At 41.9% G+C, this 20000-nt stretch overlaps 1 protein-coding gene across 1 annotated transcript in view; it reads left to right on the plus strand.

The window, feature by feature from the left end:
* The first annotated feature begins 7615 nt into the window (after window positions 1-7615).
* SPATA6 (spermatogenesis associated 6) overlaps window positions 7616-20000 on the plus strand; it is a 141185-nt gene continuing 128800 nt past the window's right edge. Inside the window, exon 1 of the mRNA XM_007480209.3 lies at window positions 7616-7909. Within this exon, the coding sequence (XP_007480271.1) occupies window positions 7859-7909 (51 nt within the window). The 5' untranslated portion in view covers window positions 7616-7858. The remainder of the gene's footprint in view (window positions 7910-20000) is intronic.

A 20000-nucleotide genomic window follows, 5' to 3' on the forward strand; every position in this document is an offset into this window, starting at 1 on the left:
AGGTCTCGCTGGAGCTCCTCTAAGGGAACTCTGTCCCTCTGGAGGCTCTGGAGAGAGGCCTTTTGGAACAGTCTCTGGCTGGAAGGCTCTCTGGTGAAGTCAGCTGAGATGGAGCTGGCCTGGTGTCACTAGAATCCTTGTTTAGGCAGACCTTGTGGTGAGTGTTAAAAGACTGACTCATTCTCTCTCTTAAGACTCAGGTCTAGGCCATATTGGCTTGAGGTCCTTCATAATTATTCCTTTCCTACTCTTTCTCTCTTTCTCTAATTCCTCATTATATTATTAATTAAAAATCTCTATAAAACCCAGTTGACTTGGGTATTTGAATAATTGGGAATATTTCCCTGGTGACCACCTTATATTTGATTTTAAAACCAAGGCACTGTAGTGAAACATATTTTCTGCGGTCAAATTTACTCACCCTCTCTTATATCTATCACAATTTATATCTTCCACCATTTTAACTCACTACAGTTTATGGGCTTCACTATTTTAAATCTCACACTTGCCCAGGATCACATAGCTAGGAAGTGTCTAAAGCAGGATTTGAGTGGGAAGGGTAGATGGAGGGGAGGGAGGGAAATATTGTAATTATTGTAACCAAGGAATAATGTTCTAAATTGACTAAATAAATAAATTAAAAATAATAAAGTAGGATTTGACCCCAGGATCTCCTATCCCTAGGCCTCTCTCTAAATCCACTGAGCCATATATCGGCCTCTACTTTAATATCTTTGCCAAGAAAATTCCAAATGGGGTTATGATGATGGGGAACAATTAAAAAATGACTGAACAACAACAAAATATTCTATTACATTCTTTAACCACAATTTATTTAGCTATTCCCCAATGGATGGGCGTTCACTTTCTTTTCAAGATTTAGTTATAACAAAAAGTGGTGCTATAAATATTTTGGAGTTTATGGGGAATTCTTCTGGTCAATGGCTTTCTTAGGGGTATAAGGCCAGGAGTGGAGTCTCTGGTTTACAGGGTACGGATATTTTAATCACTTTCTTTGCATAATTCAAGTTATTTTCCAAAATGGTCATACCAATTCACAGCTCCACCAATACTGCATTAATGTGCTTATCCTTCCACAATCCCTCCACTAATAACTTGCCAATTTTTGTCATTTTTGTCAATTTTCAGGTTTGAGATGAAACCTCAGCATTCTTTTGATTTGCATTTCTTTAATGACTTAGAGCATTTTTCATGTCATACTCTGCAGTTTAGTTTTTCTCTAGTTCCCAATCTTTGACTATTCATTCTGTTAATTTCTAATCTCTCTTTCTGTATCTACTGTCATCTCTCCCTTCTTTTTCTTTCTGTTATCTCTTCTATTCCCTTCTTCTTTTTATTCTCACCTTCATCTTTTCCCTTTATTGTTCTCCTCTTTTCTTTCTATTCTCTTTCTGCCTCTCTCTTCTTTCTCCTCTCTGAACCTGTCTGTTTTCTCTGCTTCTTTTCTTGTTTCTTATTCCTTTTTCCCTTATTCTCCTCCCTTTCATTTCTCTCTCTCATACTTCCCAGGTACTCTGTACCCTCAGTTTATATACAACTTGGAGATGCACATATAATTTTCCTTGGCCAAAGTGTGCTTGAAGAGGAATTCTATTTATCTTGTACCAGACCAAAAAATCTCCAGGGAGAAGGAAGTGCTCAACTCTTCAGATAGTCCACTCTACTTGGGAACAGCTCTCACTTAAGGATTTATTAAATGCTGGACACTGTGCTAAGCCAGAGGGATACATCATGAACATCATTTCTTATAGCATGATAATATTCCGTTCCTCAGACACTTAGTAGTTGTGTGATCCTGGGCAAGTCACTTGACCCTGTTTGTCTCAATTTCCTCATCTATAAAATGAACTGGAGAAAGAAATGGCCAACCACTCTAAGACAGTCCTTTATTCTCAAGGAACTTACAATATAATGGGGGAGACAACATGTACCTTTCCTTGTCATGTATCTGTGAGCATCACTTTATCAGATCAAGCCAACAAGCATTTATTAAAGATGAAATATTTCCTATGAGTAGTTTCCATTCCCCATGAATGCTCCATAAATAATTCCTAAAGTGGGACCACTCCTCCTAATGGGTGTGCATATATGAATTTGTATTGGAGGCCAGGAAGAAATGTATTTTTTTTCTGTTGCTATTTAATTATAACACCTTTATTATCTAAGTGTATTCCCTGGCTGGCCAGGAAAGGTAAGACACACTGTAGGGTTCATGAGCTCCAGTTTGGAAAAGATTCTGAAGCATACAATAACTAGGACCGGGACAGGTAATGGGACAGGCAGTTTCTGTGTGTTTGAGAGTGTGATTGTGTATGTACACACATACTACATGGACTACGTGATTTTATTAGATATTTTCTTTTCTAGTTTTAATTGCCCTGTTAAACAGAGAAGTCAATGCCTCTATTTTATTTCTCTCTCTCCTAGGTCTTAGCAAAGGACCTTGCTAAACAAAAGGGCCATGATTTCCTTGGTGTGTGTGCTCCCCTCTCTCTTCCATTCTTCTCATCCTTCTCTTGGTCTAGTCATCCTGTCCCAGATAGAATATTTGACATTCTTATTGGACACAAGTTGTTCTTGGTGATCCTATCGAAGCCCATGTTTTGTTTCTCTTCTGTTCTTTGAGACACTATAATCTTAAAGCCTTTTACATTTTGGTATCTCAGGATTTGCAGCCATATTCCATCACCTGGAGAAGTTAGGGATTGAAAAGACATTCTTCTCCCTTGGAAAAATCTACACTGTGGCAGCATTGAACCCAAAGCACAATTTCCTAACTGTTGTTCCTCTGCCTCTTCTATTTAACCTAAATATCACTCAGTGTCCAGGGTTCATCTGAGATAGAATTGCATGCCATAGTCTGGGGAATATATGGCAACATGGAATTGTCAAACTGGAATCTAGAAACCCCAAACTTGTGTCCTAGTAAGATCTGATGAACCCCAAGTTTTAGGACTAGTTTGTAAGTCAGAGTCCCCAAAGCTTGTACTTGTTCCCTGTTCCTGTGAGAATCCATCCTGAAGGGAATCTCAGGCTAGCAGTTTTAGGCTGAATAATGGACCCTAAGGTAAATAACAATCCACTGTAGGTGGAGGCTAAGCCCAAGCCCAGTGACTCTTCTTGTCTCCAGAAACCTCTCCCAGTATATCACACCCTCCCTCTGAGGATGGAACTTGGGACCTTCAGCTTTTGAGACTGACACACTGCCTACTGCGCTAGTCACTTGGCTTGGGCTTAGCTCCCACCTGAAGTGGATTGTCTTTACCTTGGGGTCTATTATTCTGTCTGAAACTGCTAGCCTGAGATTCCCTTCAGGGTGGATTCTCATAGGAACAGGAAACAAGCACAAAATTTGGGGTCTCCGACTTACAAACTAGTCCTAAAACTTAGGGTTCATTAGATCTTACTAGGATATAAGTTTGGGGTGTCTAGATTCCATGTTGACAGAATCTACTTCTATCGAAGAAGGTTGTATATAGAAGGACCAAGGAAGGACTTGAACTGAAAAAGAAGGAAGAGAACATGGAGATGGTATTGAAGGGGATTTTGAGCAGCTTTGGAACTGTGAAAAGATTGAATGTGTGCAGGGAAAATCTGGACAGGTTGAATAAGAAGCTAAAGGAGGAAAAATGAGAAAGTCTTGAAGAAGGAAAATGTAAAGGACTTAAGTTTAAGGTAAGAGAGAATCAGAGACACAGACAGTCATCTAGAGGCAAAGGGAGCCAGAGGCATAGAAGGAGATACAGATAGAAAGCCAGAGATGGATAGAACTTACCAAGATTTTTCCTGATCTGTGGTACCCAGAATTGGACACAATACTTCAGATGTTAAATCACGGCAAAAGACCATGGAACCTCCTTATTCCTGGAAGCTATGCCTCTCCTTTAAAAGCCCAAGATCATATTGGTTTTATTTGCTGTCATGCCACTCCTGACTCTCCAGCTTTCTCTGTCCAGGTTCATCTTCTATTGATTTGAATCGGAGTAAAAGAACTAAAGATATATGTAAACTCAGACTAGCCTCTGTTGACTTGTTTTCTTATTGACTCAAATTCAGTGGAGTCAAACTCAAACTCCCCAGTTTCCTGGGGGTCTATATAAGAGCACCCAACCCCAAATCCTACTCCAGCAGCACAAGATCCTGGGAGTTGGAAGCTAACCAATCACCTTCCCAATTCCTATGACTAGTAAACTTGTTTTTTTCCAATTCTCCTAATTCTTTTAACTCAGACTTATTATCTGCCACTCCTCATCTCCTTGCTTCCTAGTTCCATTATTCGTGTGCCTATCCAGCTTGATTTCTCTGCTTTTCCTCCTCCTCTGCTTTCTCCTTCCATGGTGCCTTCTGAATAGAAACTCAATTTCTATTATGAATAAATTCCTCTTCACCTTAGATTTCCTCTTTTCATTGTTTCCATCTTATGGCTGGCTCCCTCTTGAAGACTTAGTATCTTGTCCTGATGCTAGGTCACAAGGAAGAATACTTAGCATACTCTTTGCTCTCACTGCTGCTTCTAAACCCTCTCTATCTTCCAACCTCACCCAACAACATGCCCTCTCTGAGGTATCTCAAGGTCTAGGGAATTGTTGTTCTACTCTGTAAACTGACAAGTCACTCTCTTATTTCGTTGAGTAGGACAGTGCCTCGACTACAATTTTCTCAGTCTTTAATCCTGTCCTCATTTTTGTTGTTATAGCTCAGTGGATAGAACACTGGGCTTGGAATCAGGAAGACTCATCTTCCTGAGTTCAAATCTGACCTCTGAAAGTTACTAGCTGTGGGATCCTGGGCAACTTCACCCTGTTTACCTCAGTTTCCTCATCTGTCAACGGTCTGGAGAAAAAATGTCAAACCATTCCAATATCTTAGCTGTGTGACCCTGGACAAGTCACTTAACCCTGTTGACCTCAGTTTCCTCATCTGTAAAATGAGCTAGAGAAGGAAATTGCAAACCATTCTAGAATCTTTGCAAAGAAAACTCCAAATGGGGTCATGACTGAAACAAATGAACAAAACTATTCAGACATAGGTTGTACTTTAGATGCCAGTAATGAACTCCCCTCCTATCCCTGTCTATAGGCTGCTTCTCTCCTGCCTACAAGCATGCCCATGTCTTTTCCATCCTCCAAAAACCCTCCCTTGATATCCATCTTCACTAGTTATCATCAGCCTGTATCTCTCCTCCTTTTGGTGGCGTGGCCAAAGTCTTCTTTCTGCAGATTTGAAAAAGATGTCACTAACTTCTCTCTCTGGTCCTTAGATTTCTCCTCTGTAACATGAAGGAGTTGAAATAGGTGAGCTCCCAAGCCCCTCAGCCTTTAAATCTATGATCTAATGGCTTCTGCCATTTCTGAAGGTTATCCAGTTAATCATGGGGATAATGAGCCCAGGCAAGGTCATCATGACTCTCCTAGCAATTCTATCCACTAGACTAGGCTGCCTTTTTAACTTTTCCATGCTTTAAGCAGTTCTCTAAGTCAAAGGTCCTTAACCTGGGGTCTATGATCTTATTTGAAAAGATATTTTGGTATAAGGGAAGAATTTATGACCAAATAAGACATAGAGAACATAATGAAAAATGAAATAGATAATTTTGATTATATCAAGTTAAAAGGGTTTATACAAAATCAATACAGCCATGATTAGAAGGGAAATAACAAATTTGGAAAAAAATTTATAGCAAGTGACTCTAACAAAAGGCCTTATTTCTCAAATATCTAGAGAACCCAGGCAAATGTATAAGAATACAGGGGCAGCTATATGGTTCAGTGAATCGAGCCAAACCTAGCCATGGAATGTCCTGGGCTCAAATCTGATCTCAAACATTTCTTAGCTGTGTGACTCTGGGCAAGTCACTTAACTCTTATTGCCTACTCCTTCTACCTTGGCATTATCGATTCTAAGACAGAATGTAAGGGTTTAAAAATTTTATAAGCATACAAAGCATTCTGCAATTGATAAATGGCCAAAGAATATGAACAGGCAGTTTGCAGATGAAGAAATTAAAACTATAGTCATATGAAAAAAACATTCCAAATCACTATTGATTAGAGAAATGCAAATTAAAACAATTCCAAGATATCATTCACACCTGTCAGGTTGGCTAATATGACCAAAAAAAGAGAAAATGATAAATGTTGGAGCAAATGTGGGGAAACTGGGACATTAATAAACTGTTAGTGGAACTGTGAATTGTTATAACCTTCTGGAGAACAATATGGAACTATATCCAAAGTACCATAAAACTATGCATACATGCCCTTTGACCCATTAATACCATTATTAGTCCTATATCCCAAAGAGATCAGAGAGGGGGGAGAAAAAACTTACTTGCAAAAAAATATTTTTCACAGCTCTTTTTGTAGTAACAGAGAACTAGAAACTGAGGAAATGTCTATCACTTGGGGAATGGCTGTACAAATCGAAGTATGTGGTTGTAATGGAATACTATCGTGCCATAAGAAACGATGAACAGGATAAGTTCAGAAAAACCTGGAAAGACTTATATGAACTGATGCCAAATGAAGTGAGCAGAACCAGGACAACACTGCATTCAGTAACAGAAATATTACATAATGAACAACTCTGAAGGACTAAGCTCAGCAAAGCAAGCCTCCAAGATAACCGCAAGGGACTCCATGAAAATGCTTTCCACAGCTAAAGAAGAAACTGGTGGAATCTAATTGCAGATTAAAGCAAGCCATCCTTCACTTTATTTCCTTCACGAGTTTTTTTATTGTGTGTGATGTCTTCTGTCATGGCATGGGCAATATGGAAATATGTATTGCATGAAAGCACCAGCATAACCCATAATGGATCATTTACTGCCTGGGGGAGTGGGGGAGGGAGAGAATCTGAATCGCAAAATATCAGAAAACAATTGTAAATAATTATTTCTACTTCTAATTGAAAAAATTAAAAAAGAAAAGATATTTTGGCGACTGGATTCTAAGTGTAATTGGTTTCATTTGCAAACCTTCGTTTTGGGGGTATTTAAAAGCGTTCTTTAGAGAAAGGCTCCCTAGGTTTCAGGAGATTGCCCCGGGAATTTAGAACACATGAAAGGGGAAGGGCCCCTGACCCAAGGTTTGGAGTTTCCGAGAAGGTGCTCACCAGCACCAATACCAAGAGTTTCCTCTTCTCGGATTTTCTTGTCTCTCTAAAGTCCCAACCCCCATTGGATAGCCTAGACTGGAAGCTCCCCGAAGGCAGGTATCAGTGGACGCTTAATAAATCCTCGTTGGGATATTGATGGAGCTGGAGTCTGAGGCAGGGTCTCAGGTCATTCAATTCTGGGATAATTTTAGTACACTAAAATCAAATTAATACTCCAGGACATTGGAGAAGGGGAGGGGCTTTCCTGGCCCTCGGTGACGTCACAGGCGCCTTCCAAACGTTCGTCTGGTCCCCCGTGGTGGAAGCCCGGTACCTGGAGTTCGTATGGTCCCGCCTCCTCTCCGAGGGGAAGGTGGGAGAGGTGATAGGCCACGCCCCTAGGTCCTGCCGCCCAGCCCGGGCGCGGATTTCGTGTCCCGCCCCTAGTTCTACCCGGCAGGGGCGGGCAGCCCCGCCCCGAGGAAGGAGGGATTAGTCACGTGCAGCCACGCGGAGCGTTGGGAAGCCCCGCCCCGGAAGGACCTCGCTGCCGGACCGCCCGCATTGCCATGACAACAGTGTCCACCGCGGCCCAGGCGCAGCCCAGGCGCAGCTGCTGCTCCGGCGGGACCGAGGCAGGACCGCGGGCTCCGGCCTGGGCCCTCCGCCGCCGCCGCCTCTACCGCCGACGCCGCCAGCTCCATACCCTCTGTCCTCGGGCCCGTGGCCGGGGGCCGCCCCTATGCCGAAGATGAAGGCGCTGCAGTGCGCTCTGGCGCTGGAGATCCGCTCCGTGAGTGCCCCGGACCAGAGGAGGGCGGGGGGGGGGGGAATTGAGGCACGAGGGGTAGGGGGAGAAGCTGGGAAACGGGGGGTAGAGGGACATGGAGGTGGAGGGGAAACTGAGGCAGGGGGAGAGAGGTACATATATGGAGCTGGAAGGAAAACAGGCATGGGTAAAGGGGAAACTGAGGCACAGAGGGCATGGGATGAAGGGAAACAGGCATGGGGGAAGGGAAGGGAGCATGGATCTAGAACTGGAGGGGAATTGAGGCATGGGATGGGAGGGTAGGAGGAGAAATTGAGGCATGAGGGAAGAGGGTTGTAAGGGGAAACCGAGTCATGGGGAGAGGGGAAACAGACGCAGGGGGAGGGACCATGCGGTCAAACTGGGGGAAACGGGCACAGGGGAGGGGGAGGGAGAAAAATGAGTTAAGGACAAGAGTTGGGGAAACTTGAGGCACCCCGAGGGCCTAAGGAATTGCAGGGAAACTCGAGGGACCTGTAGCCCAGGCCCTTATTTTACGGAGATAAAAACAGAGGCATAGGGGTTTCCTAATCCTACACTTGGTCCCTTCATGTCCCTAAATTGTCCCCCTTTCAAGGAATTATCTTTTTTTTTTCCTTCTTCAGAAAGAAACTCCCATCACCTCTCCCTTTCTTCTCACCTGGGGAGGGGAAGAGCCTCTCCCAAACCTCCCTAGTGTCTGGAGATCTGTCTCCTGTCCCCAGAAATGAAAGACCCCCCTCCCCCTAGTTACTTTGGAATGACTTCTGTGATATTCCCTTGTTGGGATTTCAGGATTGCTCCAAGCTGTGGGAGAACCCCCTAAAGTCAGCTCCTTGAGCCCCAGGCTAGTTGGTTTGTTTTGTGTTTAATATTTGTTTTGGTATTGAAGCTCCACCCCCTTTCCCCCCATGATTCCCAGCCCTTCTAGAGTAAATCTTTGTGGCTCTTTCATTATCCATCTCTTTTTTTTCTCCCCACTCCACCCTCTCTTTTTTGATATCCTCTTTGGTCTATGCTTTAAAACTGGAAATTGAGGCTGGGTGAATTGGGATGGTGAATGACTTGACTTAGAGCCTTTACAAAGCATCTGCCACTGGGAGTACCCAAATCTTTCACTGGATTTTCTTATAACCTCCCTTGAAGACAACTTTTTGAACACCAAAACTTGGTTGGGCCAGGACCATTTGGTATTTCCCTCCATAATGTCAGCTCTTCCTTTGTCTGTCCTAGAGTGAGGACAGGGTCCTCCTCCCAGCCAATCCAGGGAGAGTTGGCAGCTCAGGGGCTACTTGCTTTTGACATTTGAGTAGCAATATTGAGCCAGTTCAAGGGAAGTAACAAGTAGTCTGCTGCAGAGGAATGCAAAGAAATCTTTCCATGACCTGCCCCCCTGGAAAATTTGTCCAGCTAATGAGGTGTCCTCATTCTCATCTCCCTTTTAGCTCACACCTTGGGGATAGACTCCTGCTCTCCTACCTTTTGGGGGATCAGAACTTGTGATTTCATTGGTCTAGGGATTCTGAGGAACCTTAGACCTGCCTCTGTACTGCAACTTATTGCTTCATGGAATTGCTTGGTGATATTAAGAGAGATTAAGTGATTTTTCCCAGAAATTGCCAGAGACAGCTCTTGAGCTCCCATGTCCCAGGTGCTGAGGTCAGCTCTCTCTTGGAGGGCTATGCTGTACCCCCTTCTCCTTTATCTTGTTTGAAATCTGACTTCTGCCTTTCTCCTAGCTCCCTTAGCCCTAAACCCACCCCCACCCCCAACCTCATGGTTGTCCTTTCCTCAGGAGTCCGAAGTTGGGGGTCAGGTGAAGTGTCTGTCACTGGAACCAGGAATTAGGCTCCAGTCAGCATTTACTATGAGCCTAATTTTCCAATTTGTGTCCTATATTTCAGTAATTTCATTCATGTAGGCATTTGGCCTCTGGGTGGAGAAACCAACCACCCATGCTTAATCATTTGAATTACTTTTCACCCTATGTTGGCCTCCCCTCCCCTCCCCTTACCTCCCCTCCCCTTCCCTTCCCTTCCCATTTCCTTTCTTGTCTTGCTTTTTCTTTTCTTCCATTTCTTTTTTCATCTTTTCTTCTTAAACCCTCACCTTTTTGTCTTAGAATCAATACTAAGTATTGGTTCCAGAGCAGAAGAGTGGTAAGAGCTAGGCAATTGAAATTAAGTGACTTGCTCAGGGTCATACAGCTAAGAAGTATCTGAGTTCAGATTTAAACCTGGGTCCTGACTCCAGACCTGGTGCTCTATCTACTGAACCACCTAGTTACCCCTCATCCTCCTGTAAATTTCCCATACCTATTTATCCAGCATACTAGCAGCCTTCCAGTAAATAGATCTTTTACTATTCCATCGTTGTGGTGCTCATCTCTTATATGAACAAATGACTGACTGACTAGCTGACTCACTGAATGAAAGAGTCGGGAGCCTGTCTTCTTTGCCTGGTGATAACTATCAGGATACTTTTTGAGCTCAGCCATCAGTGGTCCAACATGCAGGCTATTTATCCATACTTCTTTTGGCTGCCCTTTGGGGCCCCAACCAAAAAATTGTGATCATTTGGAGGGCCTGATGTTGTGTCTTTTTTATGATGATTCTTCGTATTAGTGTTTTCTCTTCTGGATGGTCCGCACTTTGAGGGAGGGATTGTGACATGCAAGTCTGATCCATGGATCTCCTTTGGTTCAGCACAAGCACCTACTCCCTCCCTCAGACTCATAGTTTATAAATGTCAGTTAACTGGTCAACAGGCATTTATTATGTGCTTCTTATGTCAGGCATTGTTTGTTTGAATTTAATTAAATGAACTTTTGGCTAATAATTGAATAAGTTGGGGCTCATTGGATTAGATGAATTGTGAAGATGCTACTCTTCCAAAGTCCCCAAGATTCCTTTAATTGCTTTGGCAGGTCAGATGGCATTGCCTAGGGACCTAGAGGGCATAGCAGGGCAGATGGCAAAGTCTGGAGGTTCTTCAGTTTATTAGAAGGATTGGAGATGTTGAATTCCTGCTCATCCAAGTGATGTGAGCAGTCATTTCTATTGGGAGATGGCATGGTTGGGAAGTGGGTAGTGCACCTGAGGGTCCCTGGGCAGGGGCTTCTAGGTTGCCTCAGAGGTCTTTGTCCAGCCAGGAAAGAGGCATTGACATAAAGGTGGGAGGAGAAGAGCAATTCCAGTCTTCCTTCCCTTGGATGGGGAGCCTGGAGCCAGAAGGAAGTATACCAGAGTCCTGCATTTGCTGAATTGATAGCTGCTTTGGCTCGGTGATCTCTGAGGTCACTGGCAGTACACAAGCTTCAGTCCTGCTGTTGGAGATTAATTATCCCCTTTTTCTCAAGCTCTTCTCAAAGAGCCACCTGTTTAGCTTCCTTTTTTTTTTTAAAGCCTTACTATACAATACTAAATATTAGTTCCAAGGCAGAAGAGTGGTAAGGGCTAAGTTATGGGGGTTAAGTGGGAGTATCTGACATATCTGTTGTAGTTTCTGACTTGATTTGTCTTCTGACGGACTGCTTCTTAGACTGTCGCCTTATTCTAGAATCAGAATCACAGAACCATAGGGCAGTCTAGGAGGTGACTCTTTGGGAAATAACTGGCCCAAAGTTATTCCCAAAGATAGTGCCAGAGGCAGGACTCCTTGCCCCATTGAGGGCTTTCCATTGTTCTCAGTTTTTTCACATCTACCCCACTTCCCTTGATTGACTGGATGGGGTAAGGTCAGTTGAAGTTTCAGGAATCTGTACCAGGCAGCCAGTTGCTAAGCACTTCCTAGGTGCCAGGCTCTGTGCATACTGTCAACATGGAATCTAGTCTCCAGAAGCCTCTCCCAGTATATCACACCCCCCTCCAGCTTGCCAGACTGATGCACTGCCTACTGTACCAAAGAGTCACTTGACTTGGGCTTAGCCCCCATCTGAAGTGGATTGTGGCTTCTCACTGTAACAAGGCTCAAACCTGAGGCTTTCACCTCTGAGCTAAATAAAAAAAACTGGGGAATCACAAAATCTTTCTAGGCTACAAACCTGGGGGCTTCTAGATTCCATGTTGACAATACAAAGACAAAAACCAAATCATTCCAACCCCCAAGGGGCTGTGAAGGAACCACCAGAACATCTTGATTCTCTGCTTTTTCTGGGTTAGGAAGTGATGCTAGTTGTTGCCAAGTTTGGGGATTTAAAAAGAAAACAAGCTCCCTCCCAGGGGAAGAACCTTCAGGAAGTTTGAGGAGAGGGCAGCCTCAGCTTGGTGGTCTGGACTGTACTGTTGGGGTGGGGTGGGGAGGATAAAAGAGGAGATCAAGGTTTCTGAGTTCCAGGAAATGACAGGTTGAGTGGTGTAGGAATGCAAGACTGATAGGTCTGGACTTCCCCAAACATCCCAACCTTGGCCTGACCACATGAAGAAGGGACTGAAAACACTCCTCACCCTCAGGAGCTTTTATTCCATGGGGGGAGGGGGGGAAGGGGAAGGGGGTGAAACAGGACAGAAAAGGCAAGGCTCTCTAGAATGCTCTGTTCAAATTCTTTAGTTATTTCCTAACTGGTAGACTCCAGCCAAGTGACTTCACCTTTGTTTCCCTCAAATTAATTTACCTTCTCAGTAGCAACATTAGTGTTGAACATTTTTGCCTTTGGTCAGTCTTTCTTATCATCATACCTTCTGCCCTGAGTAATCCACCTGTTCCTTACTTGGTTTTCCTCTTGAGCCCAGAGCAGGTGACTGCTTTGACTCCAGACTTTCTTTACCTCTTTTATCTCTTGACACTTGTATCTCCTGACGAGACTTTGGGAAGGAAAAATTGGCAGGACTTGGCAATTGATAAAACATAAAGGAAAAGAGGAGCCAGTGCCTGGAGAAGCATGGGATCGTGGCAGGAGCCTGGGCTGCCAAATTGTAAAACATGGGTTCAGGCTGTGGCACTTCATGCCTCTGGGCCTTTGACTCACTCCTCTGTAGAATGACTGGGTTGAACTAGCTGACTTTGAAAGGTTAAATTGTACCCTCAGCAGAAATGGCTGGCTTGTGGGGGAGATATCCAGTAGGGTTGGGGATGGGGGAGGAAACAATTTTGAAGTACCTAAAAAATTGCATTTGACTGATGCTCCTCTGACTATTTTGAATAGTGTCTTGGCAGAATACATACTATTAAAAAATAATGTTCAAGACATTTTGAGTGGAAAATACTTTGAGTTGTTTCCAATGCTAAGGGGTTTGCTGTTGCTTTAATCACAAAACATTTGGGTATTTGAGAGTAAAATTCCACTGAATTTTCCTTGGCCATGTAAGGCAATATTAATGAAACATGTTCAGACACATACACAGATGAGTAAATGCACAAGATGTAAACATGCCTTCTGAATTTTAGCAATGTAGATAGATATTTTCATATGTGTGAGCTTTATTTTAAAAAAGGAGCAAATGTAGGATGCCATAAGAGTTTGTTTGGAATACTTAGGCTAGCTGGATCTTAATCACTGATTCTGTAAAAGTTTGAGCAGCCCATTGGGATAATTCCAGTTTCATCTAAAGGAAATCCATTGCTGCTTGCAATTTCTTTGCAGTTGGCTACACCAGCCTGAAACAATTACTTGTGGTGAATCATTTGCCTAGAGATAGAGCATAGGGATAGATAGCCAGGAGGAGTGGAAAGCTGCATGGGATGCAAAGCATTATGTGGAAATCTAGAATTCTTCAGATCTAGTTTCCATCTAGTATGGCACAAGATGAGCCCCTAAACTTCCATTGTGCTAGGAGCGAAAGCACCTTTTCTTTTTTGCAATTACATAGTAGAGAAACAGCACTCGTTTTTTCTTTCAATAGATCATAAGTTCTTTGAGTAAAATCTTTTTTGTCTCTTGTCCCCTTCTAGTACTAGAACAGTGTTCTAGCAGAATTGGAACCTGCACTGGGGGGCTTTTATTGTACTGTATAAGGGATGCCTGAAGATAAGTTAATTCTCTAAAGGTGAGCCTTCTGGTGAGGAGTCTTTATGCTTCCAGAACCACAGCTTCTGGGACTGCTAAGTGGCACAGTGGATAGAGTGCCAGGCCTAGAGACAGGAGGTCCTGGGTTCAAATTTGACCTCAGACACTTCCTAGCTGTGTGACCCTGGGCAAGTCCATTGCCTAGCCCTTGCCACTTTTTTGCCTTGGAACCAATACATAATATTGATTCTAAGATGGAAGGTGAGGGTTTAAAAAAAGAATCAATACTTCTGTGACTCCATGACTGACTATCTGCTACCTCCCAGGGCCACCTGCAGGAAGCACCAAAGAAGGATTCTTTTGAGTCCATATTACAAGGACATTTCTATTATATTTTCAAAATGAGTGTCCTCAACAAATTATTACTATGAGTTAGATGTAGTATTCTGGGCGTATTTTACTTATATCTGAGTCTGTTCTTTTGTTTTGGGTGGCGATGGGATGGGATTGCAACATTGGGGATCCAGAGGGACTTCACATCTGTCAGCCCTGGAATCCTTTCAGCCCTGCCTTCCAGCCTATGCATGCTGCTTATTGAAAGTCTGACCTAGCTTTTCCTATTGTAGTATTGTGATAATATGAAAACTTCAGAAATTAGAATGAGGTTTTACCTTTTGACATAGAACTCCCTGTAGTACCTCTATCAACAAGCAGAGATGCGTAGTTTAGGAGAAAATAATCTGTTGCCAGTGGGAATATATGCATTTTCTCAGTGATCCCTTTTGAGAATTATGTGTTGTGCCTCATAACCTGCTTTTAAAAGTAGTGTCAAGTGTTCTTGCCTTTTGATTCTAGAATAATATATTTTTTGACACATATCACCTGAAAAGCAAAAATATTCTTTGCTACCTTGGCCTGCATATAATCTACCCTCAAAGCTAGAGAAGTTTCAGGAGAGTCTAAGCCAGTGATGGCACGGGTGCCAAAGATGGTACTCAGAGCTCTATCTGTGGCCATGCAGCTGCCCCCTCAATCTCCCCTCAGAGTTTGTTACTAGGAAGGCAGAGAGACTTGGGCAGAGTTGCTCCCCTCTCCCTTGGGTCTGAAAACATTTTTTTCACATCCCCTGCCCCTCTGCCCAGCAGCCCAATGGGAGTACACAGGGGGTAAAGTGGGCAGCTCATAGTGGCAGAGCTGGAGGGGAGCAGAGTTCTCGGGCCACTCCACTCCCCCTCTCTATATTCACTGAGGACATTCCTCACTTCACCCACCCTTCTGTCCAGCAGCCCAATATGAGTGCTTCCTCCTTCCCCTATGTGGGTAAGGGGGGGCAAGGTGCACCTAGCACTTGGTTGGCGGGTGAGGGAAATGTCACTCTGTCTCTGGTGGGTGACAGGCATGGCACTTAGTCTAGGAGGGGAATGTTGGGCCCAGCACTCCTATCACTAAAAGTTTTGTCATCACTGGTCCAAGTTATGATATTGGGGAGCCATAGACCTGCTCTTAAAAGGGGTACAGAGTACCTTTTCCATTCCCTTCTGAGAAGAAAGTAAAAAGATCCAATTTGAGACTTACTACCCTGGGAATTTATCAAGATGATTAAGGAACTTTCCTGTTCTGTGCATAGCTGTAAATGTACTCTAGAAAACCAATTTTTCTTTATTAGCTCCCCCTCCTTTTTTTTTCTCCTTTATATTCTCTCCCTTTCTGCTTCCCTCCTACCCTTCCTTCCTTCCTTCCTTCCTTCCTTCCTTCCTTCCTTCCTTCCTTCCTTCCTTCCTTCCTTCCTTCCTTCCTTCCTTCCTTCCTTCCTTCCTTCCTTCCTTCCTTCCTTCCTTCCTTCCTTCCCCCCCCCCCCCTCTTTATTCCTAACACTTTTTCTGTGAAATATGAAGCAATATGAGAGAGCTGAGGGAGAGGCCATTGGAAATTTGAAGAGGGACACAAAGGTTTGGAAGGGTTGAGGGAGGTAGTAAAATAGGATTGCCAAAAAACAGGGAGGGCCCAGTTGAGGACCCAGTCAAAATGGATGTATGGTTTTCTTGTTTGTTTAATTGCATGTATGTAGGAGTGAAGGCAATAGAAGGTAGGAGGCTTGGAAGGGCAAAGATGAAGAAAGAAATATGACTTACACTTTCTAGGCATCTCATATTCAGTTTTCTGGATCTACCCCTTATCCTGTTGCCTGTGTGGGTGCTCTACCTCCCAGCTTTGGATTTTCTTTTGCTGACCACTTGGAAAGCGGATTTCAAACAATCCACTAGCCAATAGCTCAGTGGTCTAGGGGGTTGTAATCAGGAAGACCAGAATTCAAATCCTGTCTCACATACTTAACTATCGTGTCACCGTTAGATTTGACAAAGAAATGAGGATAAAGTAGCAGTTTAATAAATCCTACCAATATATCAACCAGTGACACAGTTTCAAGAAGTACTAAATCCTTTTCTCCTTTAGGATACTTCTTTTGGTATACCTAAGCCTAGAATTTGTATTTTTTCCTTCCAAAGGACATTTCCTCTTTCTCTTTCATTATATAAACACTGAATCATCAGCTAATCATTTTGAGCCATTTATAATTGTTTACCTTTCTTAAATTCCTTTTATCTATGTATTTAAAAAATCACTGTGATTTTTCAAAAGTCATCAGGTCTGTTAAAAGTCTTCCCCCCGCCCCCTTAAGACTAACCTCAACTTTTCAGGACATTATCTTTGAGTATAAATAATTTTTCTTTGCCTTTTGGTATACTATATTCCATTTTTTTGGGGGGGTTCCTGATCTTCTTTTGCTGGGGACTTAGAATATTTTTTCTTTTACCTTGGAATGCAGGAATTTGGTAACTAATTCTGGGAGAGTCAAGCCAAAGATTCTTCTCTAGGTGTATTCTGTGATTTTTATCAGTCATTTCCTTTATTGCTCCTACTTTTGATGGACTTTACTTTTTAGCTATCTTGAAATATGACATTTTTCCCCTCCTCTACTCTCTCCCTCCTCCTGGAGCAATTCCACTGGGTTTTACATATATCATTGTTCAAAACCCATTTCCATATCATTAATATTTTCAGTAGAGTGATCATTCAAAGTCAATATCTCCAATCATATACCCATCCAACTATGTGGTCAATCATATGTTTTTCTTCTGCATTTCTACTCCCAGAGTTCTTCCTCTGAATGTGGATAGTGTTCTTTCTCATAAGTTTCTCTGAATTGTCCTGGATCATTGCATTGCAGCTAGTAGAGAAGTCCATTACATTCGATTGTACCACAGTGTACTGCATCTGGGATCAAATATAAACTCCTTTGTTTGGCATTGGAGATGCTTCCTAAACTGGCTCCACCCTACCTTAAATTTTCTTATACCTTTCTTTTCTCCAAGAACTCTACATGCTAGCTACACTAGTTTTTTTCAATGTGACCCTCCATCTCCCTTCATTCCTTTGTCCATAAGGGGTCTCCATGTCTAGAATGCTCAGCCCCCTTACTTCCAAACTTCAGCTTAAATCCTGTCTACTCTAGGAGTAGACAGCTCCCCAGATGGTAATGCCTTCCCTATATGCTGTACATAGCTTTTATGTGCTTAGTTACTTGTATAATGTTTTCCCCATTCAAATGGAAGTTCTTTGAAGTCAAGAATTATTTTGAATTTTTTTCTTTTTGTAATCCTGGTGCTTAGCATAATGCCTGAGACATGAATCTTTAACAAATGCTTGTTGACTTGAAAGTACAATGGTCTCTCACCTATTGCAGGGAGATACATTCAAGAAACCCCCATGATAGATGAAAATTCTTTATTTTTTATTTATATATATTTTAAGGCTTTATAGATCCTTCCTGCTCTCTTATAACCCTTTTCCATTCCACACTTATTAACCTACAGTCACTGAGCCAATTGGCACCCTGGAATTCAAAATAGAGTATTTTGGTTTGTTGCCTTTCATTCCATCAGCCAGTAGTATGCTATGATAAGTGTAACTCCATGAAAACAGAATTTATATATATATATATATATATATATATATATATATATATATATATATATATATATAAAACCTGTGATACAGTGAAGCCATGATAAGTGAACTGCATTATGGTGAGGGATGATTGTATAAACATGATAAAATGATAAAGAAGAAAGGGGCCATAAGAATTTTAGGGGGTTATGTTTTCTTGGTTCTATTTATTTTATTCTGCATTAGTTTATAAATGAGTCAGGTTTTTCTGAGCACTTCCTGCTTGTCATTTCTTTTAGCACAATAGTGTTCCATTACAATCCTATATTATAATTTATTTAGCCATTTGCCAATTGATGGGTATCCTCTCACTTTCTACTTTTTTGTCACTACAAAAAGAGCTGGTATAAATATTTTCCTATGTATAGATCCTTTTCCTTTTTTTAAAATCTCTTTTAGATACACACCTAATAATAATATTGCTAGATCAAAGAGTATGTTCAATTTTATAATCCTTAGGGTTAGAGGGCATAGATTCAAATTCCTCTCCAGAATGGTTGAATCAGCTTCCAACATCCCCAACCATTCATTAGTGTCTCAGTTTTGTCATATCTCTTCCAACCTTTGTCATTTTCCTTTTATGTAATTATAACCAATCTGATAGCTATGGGGTGGTACTTGTAAAGGATAATTTTAGCATTTTGACTTAAAATCTAAATTAATTGGTCACCAGGGAAAATCTCAAATAATAAAATACCCAAGTCAGCTGGAAATTATGGTGATTTTAATTAATATAGAGAGAAGGAATTAAGGAGAAGAGTGAGGGAGAGGAAAGAGTTAATCTAAACTGCTCCAGCTCAGGTTGAGCCAGGCAGGAGTTAAAGGCCTTGGCCAAAGTGGCCTCCCTGAGCCTAATGGAAAAGGAAGTCAGTCTTATCACTCACCACAAGACCGTCTCAAGGAAGCTGTCTGAGTGAGCTCCTCCAGGCTGAGTTCCAGGATCAAACTGCCCATATCTCCGAATTTCTCTGAATGTCTGAAAATCCAAATCTCTCAAACTGAACTTTTCATCCTCTGTTTATAGACCTTTCACTCTTGTGTCTCCTCTAAATTTTCTTCTCTACCAATCACAGCAGACATTTTCTCTAGGACTGTCCACTCTTTAGTTCTCACCTTCTCTGGTTAGTTTATATCTTTTGAGCTACTTCACACTTCTTTGTTAAGTTCACCTTTTGTTAGTTACTTGACCTTTTTATCATTAATTTAACCTTTATAGTTACTTAACACCTTTTTGTATTAAGATCTAAAAATAGACTTAGCTTAACAGTTCTAGCTTTACTATAAGGTAAGAACTAAGTACCTTCATTGTTCAATCCCCTAAAGTATGTCTAAGTAGGGTGGAGTAATGTAGAGTACTACAAGACATTCCTGATTCTGTTAAAGAGAGTGTCTTCATTGTTACAATCAAGAGATAGCTAAATCAGATCTTCTAAAGTATGGTCTGAGTAGGGTGGAGTATTTTAAAATTTACATATTTCAGAGTTCTTTTACTTTGCATTTCTTTAATTGTGATTTAGAACATTTAAAAAAATGATTATAGGTAGCTTTAATAATTTTGTTTAAGAACTGCCTGTTTGTATCTTTTGACCATTTATCAATTGGGGAATGACTTGTCTTCTTATACATTTGACTCATGTATTTGAGAAATGAGGCCTTTATTAGAGATACTTTTCTCTATAATTATGATCACTGTATATTATCCTCTATCCTGTTTCTTCTCCCCCCCGCCCTCCACCCTGTTTATCCTACCCTCTCTCCTTTTAACCTCTTCATGCTTAAAAGGGTTTTACTTTTGGTAACTACCTCCCCCAATTTGCCCTCCCTTTTATGTTCCCCACTTTATCCCTTTCCCCTCCTAATTTCCTCTAGGATAAGATAGATTTCTATATCTAATTGAGTATGTTCTCTTTGAGCCAATCTAATGAGGATAAGATTCAAGTGCTCCCTTCTCCATGCCCCACATCTTCCTCTCAATTGTAAATATTCTTTCATGTCTCTTATGTGAGATAATTTATCCCATTTGATTTCTCCCTTTCCCTTTTCCCCAATGCATTCTTCTTTCTCACCCTCTTGACTTTATTTTTTTAGATATCATCCTATCTTAATCAACTCACATCCTTGACCTCTTTCTATGTATACTGCTTC

This window comes from Monodelphis domestica, chromosome 2 (genome assembly GCF_027887165.1).
Source record: "Monodelphis domestica isolate mMonDom1 chromosome 2, mMonDom1.pri, whole genome shotgun sequence".
In the NCBI taxonomy this organism is placed as follows: domain Eukaryota; kingdom Metazoa; phylum Chordata; class Mammalia; order Didelphimorphia; family Didelphidae; genus Monodelphis; species Monodelphis domestica.